The 15,878-nt window shown below is 39.9% G+C and overlaps 1 protein-coding gene across 1 annotated transcript in view; it reads right to left on the bottom strand.

Moving 5' to 3' along the window:
* The window catches only part of LOC142379622 (WD repeat-containing protein 26-like), a 37,619-nt gene that overhangs the window by 12,258 nt on the left and 9,483 nt on the right, over nt 1-15,878 (bottom strand). Inside the window, exons 4-8 of the mRNA XM_075464683.1 lie at nt 6,016-6,152; nt 4,226-4,323; nt 3,095-3,251; nt 986-1,124; nt 502-642 (exon numbers count right to left, since the gene is read on the bottom strand). Coding sequence (XP_075320798.1) covers nt 502-642; nt 986-1,124; nt 3,095-3,251; nt 4,226-4,323; nt 6,016-6,152 — 672 coding nt within the window. The remainder of the gene's footprint in view (nt 1-501; nt 643-985; nt 1,125-3,094; nt 3,252-4,225; nt 4,324-6,015; nt 6,153-15,878) is intronic.

Genomic DNA, 15,878 nt, shown 5'->3' with positions numbered 1-15,878 from the left:
GTAAGAATAAAAATGTTTATAGGAGGGAAAAACTGGATTGACGATCTTAACAGGGATAGTGCACAACATACAATTGAGCCAGATTATAGCCACAAGGCTAATTTTCATCTGTAGATCTCAATGTATTCATATCTCCGACGCAAGGCATTTGTATTCCTATAATGCTAAACTAAAGTTTTCACAACATTAACACATATAGCAACTTAAAAAACAAAGCTTTCCTTTGGCTTTATGCTTATGGAAAAAATGTAGCTGACAGTGGCTTATGGCAGAATTAAAAACCCACCAATGCCATTGCTAATGATAAAAAACACTTACTCACGATGTAACAACAAACTGTAATTCTGTGTTATGACTGGCCAGTAGTCATAATGTTGACTAAACAGCCTACATTTATTCCAACATTTTTTTTTCCTAAATGAGAAAATTGGTCTGACAGGAATTAAGCCTCTGAGCTGCTGGCATACATGTTCACTGTGTCCCTGTAGACAGATTATATACCTGTACATTCCACAGCCACAGCTCAGAGCAGTCATCGGGACCACAGGCTATCAGATAGGCATCATCGCTGCTCCAGGCAAGGTAGGACACACCATAGGCATGACCCTCCAGAGTCTTCATCAACTTCAGCTGTTGGGTTTCCTGTTAACCCACACACAAACAGATCAATAATCCAGTTATTTCAGCTTTCTCACACACACACACACACACACACACACACACACACACACACACACACACACACACACACACACACACACACACACACACACACACACCTTAACCATTTGACCAAGTCTCAAAAATCTCTTTAAACATATGGTGTCCATCATTTGAGCCACACAGAACACATTGGACCCCTAAAGTATGGTGGGCTTCTCATTTTTTTGACCTCATGAAAAGGAAAACTAATATAGGAAAGATAGAAGATACACAATAAATCCCGGACTACCACGCCAATCAGGAACTCTTGATGACTGATTACCATATCAACTTGCCACACAATGACTGTGGTGTCTTTGGATCCAGTTGCTAGTTTTGTGCCATCATTGGAGAACTTGCAGAACCAGACTTCATTGCAGTGCTCAGTCAGAATCTGCTGTGTGTAGCATGGGAACTGCTTCCTACATTTCAGAAACACAAGCATGAATACACAAACACATTAAGCATTTCTGATTAGTATCATTGGTCCGCCAACCATCTTTTTTAACTGGCAATAATATAGTTTTGATTATTGTACATTTTGTTGCATTAATATCCAGTATTTATCAGATTGACAATGTGAAAACCCTGTTCCAATTTTTGTGATAAATATATATGGCTGTTGCGATTACCGGCATTCATGATAATCTTGCAAAAGATGGCACGACAATCCATAATTTGAATAAAAGCCTTGTTTCCACATTACTGTACAACAAATCTTTTTTTTTAAATGTGCATCAGGCCCATTTATCAAAGGGTGGGACAAAGTACCCAGTGTGGTAAATGGCAGCCACAAATAAAGAATGACACTTTAAAACATTGGGCCTCATGCAAGAACATTTTCGTATTTTTATTCTAAATTTCTCTCACTTTTTTCGTAAGAAGGTCTCGTACGAACACGCCACGTCAGATTCAACAAACGCTCTTAACTTCGGAAAAAGTGTGTAAACGACCTGCGTAAATGATGTGCACGTGCACGAGGATAGTAGATTTGCATACTCCACGGCACGCCCAAAATAATACCATATAAGGCTGTGCTTCCTTGCTCCTGTGCCAGGAAGTGTTGAGTGCTGAATCATGAGAATGGCATCAAGGCGCAAAAAGAACAACTTTAGGGGCTCTGAGACTGAAGTTCTGCTTTCAGAGATCCAAAAAGGAAAATCTGTCATTTTTAGCAGTGTCAGCAGTGGAATTACGGGACCTGCTAAAGCGAAGAAATGGGAAGCAATTACGGGTGCTGTTAATACCATGTCACCGAAATAAAAAAATAAATGGTTTGATATGAAAATGGCTTAAAAAAAAAAAACATCTCGCCCTGGGAGGCGATCGATGACTGCAACTAAAGCCGTGCAATCAGTTGTTGCCTCATCATGATGGCTCTTTGATGGGGTGGTCCATGAGGGGGGTCTTCTGGCACCACACCTTCTGGTCTGCCTGGGCTGGTTCAGGTAGTAGGAGACCCTCGTTCATGGCAATATTGCGCCATGAACGAGGTATCGAGACACACCCACCTGGCCTTCAGCTCAGTGCGCTCCACGACAGCACGGGTGCTTTGATGCATATATGTGTCTCGTGCTCCAATTATGATTGGCAGTCCAGTCACGGGATGAAAGTCCCTTTTAATCTGTACTTGTTGGACAGCGGTGTTTGGGAATTTGATGTACCATGGGTGATAAACTGATGAGAGTTTTGATGACCAAGGGGAGCGCACGACTCACAGAGGACTGGGACACCCCCGATCTGTCTCCAATCTCGCTCTGAAAGGTTCCAGTGGCCAAAAACACGTGGTGGACATGTGGTGGAATTGGGTTTGATCGGCGTGTTTCTCTATGGATTTGTGGCTCTAGCAAGCTGCATATTTGTAGTAGCACAGTCCTTGGGAATCTTAATCGCGATGTCAGCCATTCGTCTGTCTCCACACGTTCTCTTCAAGAGCCTGACGCGCTAAGGCATCCAAAAGTAGCAAGACAGCCGCTGGTTACGCTTCCCATTGACCTCGTTATATACAGATTCAAATGAACCTTCAATTACTGCACAATTTAAGTCAAACAGAATAATGTCAGCATAATTATGGGGTATAATATATATTTTTATTTATGTTTTCTTCAAAGTAATTAAATATACAATCCATTAGTCAAGCAAACTTGATTTGAATAACAGCGGACTATTTTACGAAACTCCTACGACAGGTCTGGATCACTCGTAAATTCTGTTCGTACCTGAAAGAAAACGTAAAATACGAAAAGATTGGTGAATGCGCAAATTCTCTTAAATCATTCGTACGGACGATTTAAGAACAAATCTGTGCGTACGAACGGTTCTTGCATGAGGCCCATTGTTCTATTAGCCTTGGTGGAAGCACTGATGTATGACAGTATGTGAGGGTTCTCACCGGCTGCAGGCATGGTCCACAAGCAGAGACACAGACTCCAGTCCATTGTCTAGTTTGGTATTGTGATAGAGGCAACGCTCTCTCTGCAGCTCCACTGCCTGCTTCAGCAGAGTTTGCAAGCGGCGAGGAGGCAGCATCACTGATGGAGGCAGGTAGGCTTCATGCACAAACACAAAAGTAGCTCGGAGCATTATGTGAGCAACAAGTGAGAAAACAATTCAAAAACTGCTTCATGGTCGATTTATTATTGCTCATAAAAAAGTAAGTTTACATTGATCCATCTGCTGAGACACTGATTTAACTCAAGAGACAGAATCCCAGCCACATGTCAAAATTGTCAATATAGACCTAAATCTGCATCATGTAACAAAGTGCTTCCAGTCCATGTTACAAGGTGCCACATTTAAATTAAGGCAAAGGAAACTCTTCGAACAATAAGACCTATTTTAATTATTTTTCTGTAGAACTTAAAATAAAATGAATACAAATTTGTAACTATTTAAATAGTACCTTATCATAATAATAATAATACCTATTATAATAGATCTTATTTACTGTATACTGCAGTCAGGTAAAAAAGGTTTCACATATCAAGACATATTATAATAAAATAATTATAGAAAAACATTATAAAAATCATTTTTCAATTAATTTCAGTTTTATTCATATAGTGCCAAATGAAAACAAATGACATTTCAAGATCAAAGATATCAAAGATAATAATCCAATCCCATCATATCCATCCATCTATGTTCGCCAGTCCATCACAGGGCCACACAGAGACAAACAACCACACTCACTCCTAGAATCAATTTAGAGTTACCAATGAACCCAACGGTGGTAGAAAGCCAGAATACTTGTAGAGAGCCCACACTCACACAAGGAGAACATGCAAACTCCACACAGAAAGGCCCCAAATCAGTCCCATTCATACAAAGCCATTTTTATGAATTTTTCAAAAACTTTATGGAATTGACAAATTTGGAATTTAATAAATTTGATTGGATGTAATTATGATTGTGTTACAATGAATTGGATTAGAATTGGATTGAATTTAGATGCCTTTGAAATGACTCGAGCATTACCATCTACAGCTAATTAAGCACGGGGTGTGAAGAAGACTGCACTCACTCTGTAGCTTGTCCAGCAGCTTTAGTCGAGATGCTGTGCCTTTGCCTTCCCATTCAGCTTTGGCTCGCAGGTCCTCTGCATTATTGCACATCAGGTACCTTCAGTATCCATGACAACGTTACATTTTAGACATTTATTCATTCAGACAATCCAAAATTTGCTGTAGAGAAACTCAAAGGATAGCTTCTCTAAGGATAAAGAGAATACACATGAAGTACCTTCAGAATCCATGACAGCAGTTTTTGCTGTCATCAAACAAACTCACTCCTGCATTCACAATAGACTCACATCAATGTATCACTTCATCATCTTATGAAATTGGGCTTGTCCTTTCATATATTTTGTAGGGCTGGGCGAGTTAACTCGTTAATTATTTAACGCAGATAAACATTTTATCGCGCATTAAAGCAGGTTTTATTTATTTTTTACAAAAAAAATAAAAAAAATTTTTTTTGGGGGGGTCTCTTGTGCCTTTAATGGATAGGAAAGTTCAGAGAGACAGGAAGCAGGGGGCAGAGAGAGGGGGAACGACACGCAGCACAGGGCTGTCCGATGCGGGACTCGAACCGGGGCCAGCTGCAGCGAGGACTATAGCCTCTGTACATGGGAGTCGACAGAACCTAAGTCATCTGTAAACACTGCCAAGTTGAATTGTCTTCTCACCGTAGTAGTTCCAGTCTAAAATATCACTTAAAGGCAAAACACACAACTGATAGCAGCAAGTCATTCAAGGAAACAGACAGTGGAGCGAGGCTTCTTCATAAAAACTACAGAAAGATGCTGATGTTAAAAGTGTGTTTGCACAACAAATGTTATGGCACTTTCATTCAAATGGCAGCACATTTAAAATAAAACTAAATGCTAAAAGCTATACGCTACTTTTGAATTCATTTTTGCGTACAAATGCGATTAATCGTGATTAATCAGGGAAATCATGTGATTAATTAGATTAAAAATTTTAATCGTTGCCCAGCCCTAATATTTTGTTCTCATAAAAGCTCATAAAAGCGTCATAATTACTCCCGCACGCACTGGAGCGGTTCAAAGCCAAGTGTGAGGTGGCTGGGATGAAAGTTCAGCCCACCAAATCCAAGACCATGGTTCTCAACTCTGGATCAGGGAGGAGTCTTTGCCTCAGGAATTCAAGTATCTCAGGATCTTATTCATGAGTAATGGCACAAATGGATGCGGCTTAGTCAGCAGTAACTTTGGGCGCTGTGCAGGTCCGTTACTGTGAAGCGAGCTGAAAGTCCAAGCTTTTGATCCACTATTCTACAGTTAACATGGAAGAGCAGAACACTCGTGCTAGTTAGAAATTAATCTATATCAGGAATAATTTGGTGGGAGTGTAGCGCCAAGCTAAAAGAAGCTTTGTATGGTGAGATACCTCACTCAGTCTTTTAGACTCATCATTTGTAAACTAGTTGCTTATTAGCTTTCACATTAATTTGACTTGAATGCAGTGTTATTTCATTTGATACGAATGATATTGTTATTATGTTACACTATTCCCCTTTCTTTATTGCTAAAGTATGTTCTTCTATTAGGAGTTAATTCAATCAGCATTTGATTTAATTGTAATGATTTTTTTCTAATGTTTTCTAACCTTTTTAAAATGTAATTTTAATTGTTTTATCAGATTTTATCATTTGATCAATTTCGTCCAAAGGAAAATCATAAAGTTTTCCCTTCCCCCATAAATCTGTTTTTTTAAATTTGACTTGGGCAGACTCAATCAATGTTTCTGTCAGAGTTCCAGAGAGACTCAGCTTCCGTCTTGGCGTACTAACCCGCTTAGAATGTGGATACGCTCTGTGTTATACTTGAGAGGTGTCAGCTCAGCTCTGAGGACCTGCAGAGCCTCCAGCACCTTTCCATCCTCCAAATATTCCAGATACTTCTGCTGCAGCAAAAGGAACTTCATCTGCTGTACATGAGAAGGATGACAAGGCCAAAAGAAATACATCAATCATTATGTCTTCAAGCATCTGCACAAAACATCAAATGACGGGATCACACACCTGACATGCAAGAGATCCATTTGAAAGAAAAATGTGGGTACTGATAATGACTTCTATCCTTCTTTACACTCTTTGAGATGATTTATGACTGCTTTTGTGATGAAAATTTGCCTGTTTCTGTCAAACAAAATTGATGCAAAAGTTTAGGCCCGGCTGATCAAAGTTTCTGCTACTGTGGATAGCCAAGTGACTGCACGGTGACCTCATTTTAGTTGAACACATTTGGTATCTAAGCAAGGTAACATCTTCATGTTCATCTTTTATAATTTCAAAAGTAGCAAATAAGACTCCAAACAAAAGATCTGCATATTAACGCCCTACCTGACAGTTTTTTACATTGAATTTTTCCTCCAGAAAGACTTTTGATCTGCCTGAATATCACTCGAAGTATATACAACTTTCAGCTTGAACAAATGAGTTGAAACAACACCGCCGTTCTCACTATCCTGTAGTTTTGATTAAGAAAACTTGATGACCATTTCACTGTAGTCAAAACAGTGCAACCTTGTTTATAGAAATGAGGATTTCCTTTTCAGTTCACATAAACATGAAGGCTTCCAAGTGCTTCCAAGTCAGTGAGCTAACAGACTTGAGTGTTTTTTCATTTAAGTGTAGTCGCGCTACAGTTAAAGCTCAACTTGACAAGTTAACTGGACCACTGTCCTTGTCCTATGAATACATGTACGAGAAAGACATGGAGTAACTAAATTAAATTTATCTGAATCCCCGACAGTGCAGAAAACATTCCAGGTATTCTGTTGCCCCTGACTTTTTCTACAAGAGATCATTGTACTTGGTAAAACTTGTAGCCAAATCACAGTACAGATCCTGTGTTTAAGTGTAATGGTGATTTTGTTATATGACACGGTGGTTAGAAAATCAGGATTTTATTAGATTTTATATACTGGGCTGCTTTCTGACAAACCAAGCTGAAAAGCATTTAAGTGAGAGCAATTCGGCTGTACTAAATTACACTGATACTTTACCATAGTTGCTACCAATTTTTACCATCTGTTTTCTACTTTATTTTTTAATTTCTCTAGTGCAAGTGATTTAACTTTAAGCAGGAATGAGGCTCTAAATGGTGTTTTTCACCTTTGACTATCTGGGAGGGGAACAGTTTCAAGTGGTTGCATGCAGTCAGGTTTAGAAAAGTTTAGAATAAATATACTGTATATCCAGACGAAGTCGCATTATGATGGTCTCATAGTTTTTTTTTTTTTTTTATATATAGCAGAAAAGGACCTACAGAGTACTTAACTCATTGGCTGCCAGCCATTTTCAGTGCAGAGACCCATACTGCCAAGTGTTTTACAGTATTTTGACTGATTTTCCAAGACCCACAGAAAAGTGTGTCTTATGACTATGTACACACCAAAATTACCAAAAGAAAGAGTAGACTCTCTTCTTTGATCAGGAAAAAAAAGTTTGTTTCTACCATTCTACCAAATGGTCTACAAGGCTCACATCAATTTACATATGTCATCAGAAGTTTTTGTCAGATATAGGCACCCAAAAATGTGTATGATGTTCTGAGATTAAAAAAAACAAACAAGAAAAAGTTTTTATTCTGACAGAAAATGTCTGTGAAGGTGTTTTTTTAATGCAAATATCAAATGTATCATAATAAATGACACAAGTTAATAATTCACAAAATAATTGATAAAAAAAAAAAATCGTAAAAAAAAAATAGTATTGAACAATAGAGAAAAAAATAATGAATGAAATTCCTTAAAATTGTTTGATTTTCTAGCTAAATTACCTAAATTACCTCGGGCCTGTTTACCCAAGGGTGCATAGGAGACTACACTATCCACAAACATGTATTCTTGTGCACCTCTTCCTGTGAAGTTTTGGTATAAAATGTGACATTTAGAACTAGGCAGTACCCCAGCTGATCTTGAAAAACAAAACAAACAAGCATAAAAAATAAAAATCAAACTGCACATGGCAATATCCACAAAAAAGCACAAAAAAAAATAAAACATCACAATTAGAAATATGTGTTATTCGCCCTGTAAGATTTTTGCATTTGTGTATCCACTGGTCCATGTAGAACAGGTTTGTTTTCCAGAACCACTTCAAAACATTCCCGATTGCAAGAGTCTGGAGCCTATTGTAGCTTCCATGAGGCAAGAAGCAGAACAGGTCACTGGTCAAATTGCAGAGCATACACAGAGACAAACGAGACAAACAACCATGGATACTCATACTCTCCAAGGGTCAATATAGAATCCCAAATCAACTACCATGAATGTTTATGGACTATGGGAGGAAGCTGGAGTATCCAGCAAGTATAGATGCATGCACGGGTAGAATCAACTCCACACATATAGCTCCAGCCAACAGGGAACATTCTTGCTTTGAGCGAAACACTTCACAGCCACGGAGCAAGGGAAAAAAATATTAATTGTTTGGCTAAAATCCTAGGAAAGTTCCCTCAAACTAATCTTGTACAACAAAACTAACTATGTCAATGAAGCACACCCAATATAATAATATAGTGTGATTACAAGAGTGCAAACAATAACAAAGAAGTTTCACCCAATTTGTTTAGTTCCGAAGTCAGTGTGCTTTTGGTCTTTAACATATGAGTCTTTCTGCTTTTTCAGGCAAATGTTCAGAACGGTTCAGTGTTTTCTTTGAGAGTGAGACCAGTTTTGTAGCTTGTAAACTCCTCTCTAACACTGAGGCTCAACCTGACATGTGACTGTCAACGGATTATATCTGAAATTATATCAGCTCCTGGGATGCTGAGGAATGTTGCGGTATGCATTCCCTTTTCAGGATGACAGAACTGAATAGTCCTCCAGACGGCATCCACCCCACTTTGGAAGGAGCGGCTCTCATTTCTGGAAATATGGACGAATTTATTAGTCATTTAAAAACATGACAACCCAGGGTTGAGAGCAGGATGCATAGTTGTAGTCTTACACACTTCTCTGCAGCTTCCCACCTGCTGCTACCCCTCCAAAATCTTTTGATGACTGCGTGTGCTCCCACACCTCCCAAATTAAAGAAATCAATAAACACAAAAGGAGCAAATCCAGAAAGCCTAAAAAAAATTAAAACAAAAAATTTAACTGAACAAAAACTATGTGGTTTGCTGAATATTAGATCTCTCCTTTCCAAGTCCCGTCTGATTGAACTTATTTACCAGTAAAATTGTTTCTATGAGAGAGAGAAGATTGATGGAGTCCTTCCCACTATTATCACTGATGTATCATCAAGTACAGCAGCTTTAGAAGTATCTTTAGAACCTGATTTGTATTTAGACGGCTTCTGTCCAGTTGATCTCTCTGAACTAACAACAGCAATAGTCTCTTCTAAACCATCAACTTGTATTTTAGACCCAATCCCAACCAGACTGTTCAAGGAGGTTTTCCCCTTAATCAACACTTCAAATACTGGATTTGATCAATCTGTCTTTGTTGACAGGATATGTACCTCAGACTTTTAAGGTTGCTGTTGCTTTACTTAAAAAACCTACTCTTGATTCAGAAGTGTTGGCTAATTATAGACCTATATCCAATCTCCCTTTTATGTCTAAAGTTCTTGAAAAAATAGTTGCAGCTCAGCTTTGTGATCATTTCCACAGAAATAATCTGTTTGAAGAGTTTCAGTCAGGATTCAGAGTGCATCATAGCACAGAAACAGCACTGCTGAAAGTTACCAATGATCTCCTCTTAGCCTCTGATAGCGGACTTGTGTCTGTGCTTGTCCTGATGGATCTCAGTGCTGCATTTGATACGGTCGATCACATTATTTTATTAAAGAGACTTGAACATGTTATTGGAATTAAAGGAACTGCCTTAGGCTGGTTTAAGTCATATTTATCTGATAGATTTCAGTTTGTTCTTGTAAATGAAGAATCTTCCTCACACACCAGAGTAAGTCATGGAGTTCCCCAGGGTTCTGTGCTTGGACCAATTCTTTTCACTTTATACATGCTTCCATTAGGTAACATTATTAGACAGCATGGCATAAATTTCCATTGCTATGCTGATGACACTCAGCTGTACGTATCTATGAAACCAGATGAACCCAATAGTTTGGTCAGACTATAAGCATGTCTTAAAGACATAAAGACCTGGATGACTCAGAACTGTCTGCTTCTAAATTCAGACAAAACTGAAGTCGTTATCTTTGGACCTGAGCGTTCTAGGGAGAAATCGTCTTACTATATAGTTACTCTAGATGGTAAATCGCAATGGCTGATAAGAGACACACGCATCTGAGCATGCTAAAGGCTGATTAATGTTAAGTACAAATACAGTTTTTTCTACAACAAAGAGAAAAAAACACTAGTTGCAAGATATCAATAAGCATCTGCATAGAATGTTTACTGCCTCAGCACACACCAGTATGGTATCACTGGCATCACACTGGCATCATTGCAAGACCAACAACCAGTTGACAGACATCAGGGGTGTGGACAAATGAGTTAAAAGACTTAGTTTTAATGCTATTTACACCTACAGTACACACAATCTTTTGATCCAATCACATAGCAGAACACAAAGATGACTAAGAAGAAAAAAAATGATACAAAGAAGCAGAGCGCCAGTGGCAAAAAATAAATTATTATATATATTTATTATATTAATAAATTATACCAAAGGTCATCTCGTTCGCTTACAAGAATTATGAGATTGTCGATAAAAAATGCAATGCAGTGTGTAAAACATGCAGGTCAAAAATCACAGACAGATCAGTATTTGATGCTGCACAAAGAACGGTAAGCCAGTCACATTATCAAAGTTTGCAAGCTAATGCTAGCTAAATGGGGACTTCAGCATTGGTGCACACAGCACTCTATTGATCCCAACACATAGCACACGTTGATTTTCTAACACCTCATCCTGACTGAAAGCGAGCGAGCGAAACTGACGCAATACGACGACGAAATTTCGCGAGGGTGTCCTGATATGCAGCGTGACGATTTTGTCGGGAGTGATTCTATTATTTCAGAAGGGGACTCACTTGAAACACCGAGTTCTCTGGCTCCCTTTGGTTCAGATCTTTGTGGTACGGGTGTTTGGGGTCATAAACCATTGGGTGCTGTTCCACGGTAAAGATCAGCTTCTCCTCGTCCGTTATTCCCTGAGTGATGCTGACCTGTTGCTAACTAGCTTGTCAGCAGGAAGCAGCGTGTTCATTTCAACCAATAAAAGTGTTTAGGGGCAGGACGGCGCTGCGAAATGTTGTCCAGATAGAGACAGCGCGGGCGATTTTATAAGGGGTCAGCGTCATCGCTGGACAGAGCAACATCGCTGGCGGCATGCCAGGACAGGCTGATTGAAAAGTACGAGTTCTGATCACTTTTTATCAATCGCTCGCATTCAGTCAGGATGAGGTGTTAGTTGCATAGACTTCGTTCCAGCCAGTACACAACACATGCTACATAAGTTTTAACCAACAAGTATGCAGTCTGCAAAAGCTACAGCAAGGACATAAGAACCCAATCCTAAAGTCATTCGCCCCTCTAAAAGTTTCCTTCGTATTGCCACTAATAAGATCTACATGGTGTTTTAATACTGATTACCAGAAACAGTCAGTGAATCCAAGATTAGCATGGAGCTGGCTTGGCAAAAGTTGACAGGAGGAAAGATTTTATTCTATATACTTATCAGAAATGTCCTGCTGTTAGCTTACCACTTGTCACTTGATAGTTAACACGGTCACTGCTGAGAGTAACTTAAAGGTAGGGTAGGAGATCCTGGATTTTGAGTCCAGCGAAGCTGCATTTTGAAAATACACAGGTCAAAAGTCCCAACCCTTTTCTTCACTTTCCCCCCGAAGCCATGCCTCTAGAGTACATGAACGCGCAATGCTTGTTCACAAGCACGAAGGTGCACGAGCGCTGTTCTGACAGCAAGCATCAATCGTTGCCGTATTTAGTATATGCTAACTATACGTTTAATAATGCTAGGTGCTAGCCAAGCTGGCTCTAGTTTAGCTTCCTGCCAAGCTTCTGGACGTGTAATTCGTTCACGAAGAAGGGTACGCGCACAGGGGGAAGGAGGGGGAGGGAGGAGCAGACTGCAGTTTGATAGACGGCATCAGAATCCAATCATCGTTAACGGTCCGTTCAGTATGATTGGATAGTGTTTTTCCTAGATTGTACATTCTAGAGGCCACTAAAACTTTTCATTTTTGTGTCAAAACTTTTAATTAATTGGTTACAATGGGGGTGTGAAGAGTATTTCAAGCAATATGTAAAAAAATGCTCCAGATAAAGAACCCCTAACCCACCTTTAACATTAGAAATACATTGCACTCCAAAGACATGCATGTTAGGTTAATATGTGATTTAAATTGCTGCAGGCGGAGTACTAATGGTTGTTTGGCTCTGTGTGCAGATCTATCATTTGGCAATCTCATTGAGGAAGTATCCCTCACTAAGTCACTAATTAAGCCTGATTTACAGTCGTCCGGGAAAGGCTCAAGAGGGCCACGGAGAGCCCTCTCTGTCGTCGGAAACCCTCCCGGAGACGCTCTCCGTCGGCCAAAATTCCTATCTATCCGTCGAGGCGACGGTGACTCGCGGAGACCACAAGGGTTGTGATTGGTCGGCGAACAACATTATTTCCAGAATCCCTTGTCCGGTTTAGCTCCTTCCTCTCAGAACAACAACACCGCCAATTTTGAAAGAGTTTACTGTGCCGGTCAACATTTGGTCAAAATGATTTGCATTTCAAAATCAATAAGCTCCAACTCCAACAACAGTCTTTCTCTCTCGCTCGCCATCGTTCACTGTGAGGAGTGGAACGGAGCCGGAAGGTGAACAATCAATCAACGACTTTCACCATAGACGTCGTGAGATTGGGTCGTCTAGCGTAGCGATGCCTACTGATCGGGAGGGTATTGCCTTGCGTATCCGACATCCCGATGGAGAACTTCGAAAGTTTTAATAGCCTCTGCGTGACCACGGAGTCGGATTAGCCGATAGCTACGGAGTAGCATTTTTGAGAACTGTCAAGGCCAGAATTTTGTTGGTTGCCAGCATCTCCTCAACATGTTCCCTCTTCACTTTGAGTTTTTTCAATTGTTTTCATCACATTTTGTATGCTTGGAATGTTCGGAGAAACAAATCATTTGTGAGTTAAAGCGTTTTTTCTGCCCAATGCTCAAGAGCAGATACTAGCGTTTATTAATAGCATGTCTCATAAATAAGTCTTCCCATTTTCATCCAGCTGAGCTTTTGATACCGCCTTGTATAACAGTTCTATCTTAGGACAAGACAGAGTTGGAAGAGCAGAACTCTTGGGGTCAGTGACAGAACAAAATGGAAGCAAAGCTCCTCCATTAAATCCAGTAAGGCTGGTAAGATCTTTTTCAAAGCAATATATTTTCTTTTTGTATCCCATATCTTCTATCCCATTGGCCATCTATATCCAACATCAATCAAATAAAGGGGTTTCCTCTCCCATGGCTCCTTTTTTTTGCAGCTTGCCTCCTCATTTAACACTGTATAGCAGAGGTCACGAACAGGCGGACCGCGGTCCGGGTCCGGACCCAGACGCCATCCTATGCGGAACCAGACCTACAATCAATAAATTACTGAGGATTCTACATTTTGAGACGGGGCACTTCTATTTTAACCAGCACAGCTTTCCTAGTCTTTACAGCATTAATTTAGCAGACCTTACAGACCAATTGTATGTGAGTTAAGACATCCCACATGATGCTGCTCAGCCAATCAAATCTGTGTAAACAACAGCGTGACTGAATACAGAGATGAGAGAGATGAGAGGCAAATGACAGGGAGAAAGGGAAGTAAGCGTAGAGGGAGATGACACCGAGAGACAAGTGAGCCGGAGACAGGAAGAGAAGACAGAGAGAGACGATTGAGCGGGAGACAGGGAGAGACGAGTGAGCGGGAGACAGGGAGAGGACACAGAGAGGGAGAGAAGATGGAGAGGCGAGTGAGCGGGAGAGAGAGAAAAGTAATGGCGCTCTCTAAGAAGAGAAAAGTGGATAGTGAAAAAAGAGCTTTGCAGCTGTGTCCCTTGTGAATTTCGTGTCCTTTAGTGATCTGTCCATTTGCCCGTTTCATTATCCCTTATTTAAGTCAAGTCAAGTCAAGTTTATTTGTACAGCACATTTCATGTACAAAACAATTCAAAGTGCTTTACATAAAATAAAAGCATTGCAGCAGGGAGTGGAAGAAGCATTAAAAATACGTAAAAGAATATAAAGAGAAACAAATAAAATAATTAAATTGAATTAAAATTATTAAAAACAAGCAACAGTCAAGATAAGTTCAAAGATACCATGCAGATTTCATGCATACACACAAAAGAAAAGAAATGTTTTTAACCTGGATTTAAAAATGTCTCCATTTGGTGAAAGTTTAATCTCCTCTGGCAGTTTGTTCCACTTGTTTGCAGCATAACAGCTAAATGCTGCTTCTCCATGTTTAGTCTGGACTCTGGACTGGACCAGCTGACCTGAGTCCTTGGATCTAAGGCCCCGTTTACACGATAGGAAGGCGCAGATATTTTCCTGCGGTTTGGCCTCTCATTTACACCAAAACCCCGTTTTTAATCACAGAAAACGATTATTTCTAAAACCTCCAGCCAAAGTGGAGATTTCTGATAACGCCGGTTATGTGTTGCCGTGTCAACTGGGAGAAACGCCGTTTTAGGTTCTTAAACGTCACATTGTGCGCCAGAAAATGCTTAACGTCATGCGAGCGCCTTATGTTTACAGTTTGTTTGGCTACTGATCAGGATTATCATGGATGATGTTAAAGTTCTACAAATTTTTACGTTTGTGCAAACGATTCTGGCCTTATTGCATTTGCCACCCCAAACCTGCTCGCACAGTTCAAAATAGAGGAGCACCACTCTTCCGTGGCCGCTCCTGCGTCCAGTATGCACTGACTGTCTATATTTCCCTCTTATTGCCTTCAGTTTTGTTGTGATATTTGCTCGCGTTATCTCCTCCTTCACATGAGGAAAGTCCTCGATTCTGAGGATTTTGATTGGCTTGCATGGCTTTATTCCGTTCCCTACACTGCCGCCAATAGGTTTGGCATAGTTATTATGGCGCTTGACGGCGTATTTATGCGGGTTGATGTAAATGATGAGTTTTTTTAAAACGATGTTGTGTGCACCAGTGTTTCCCGCAGCGCATTATAGTTAAGGCGGCCGCCTTAGCAGACTCGCACTGTCGCCTTGCCAACGTTCCCAAAAAAATTATTTATTTATTTTTATTTAAACCGAAGTAATAATGCTTTGCCAGGCTCAGACATTAAAAGATATGGAGTTTATTTTGTGTCAATAAGTTTAAAGAAGACTTTTATAAGAGCAAGCAAAATATATCAATTCAAAAACTAAATTTAAAAAAGTCAAACAAAAAAACAAATTCAAACAAAAAATACATGATTGCAATTAAAAAAAACTGAAATCGTGTAAAATATTTGCCTTCGCCTCCTTCTCAGTTTTGGTTGTTGTCGTTTTCTTCGATTACGTCTCCAGCTTTCTCGTTTGCGCTCCCTGACTTTTTGTTTGCGGTTTTGACACAAACGTGCCTGGTGGGTGGGCTTTCGACGGGGGCATTCCCTTGGTTCTAAAAACGTCAACAACGGCGCGAAGGAATATGATCTCTGAAGAATGGAAAAATGC

Source organism: Odontesthes bonariensis, chromosome 5 (assembly GCF_027942865.1).
Source record: "Odontesthes bonariensis isolate fOdoBon6 chromosome 5, fOdoBon6.hap1, whole genome shotgun sequence".
NCBI classification, from domain to species: domain Eukaryota; kingdom Metazoa; phylum Chordata; class Actinopteri; order Atheriniformes; family Atherinopsidae; genus Odontesthes; species Odontesthes bonariensis.
This window is presented reverse-complemented; position numbering and strand designations above follow the sequence as displayed.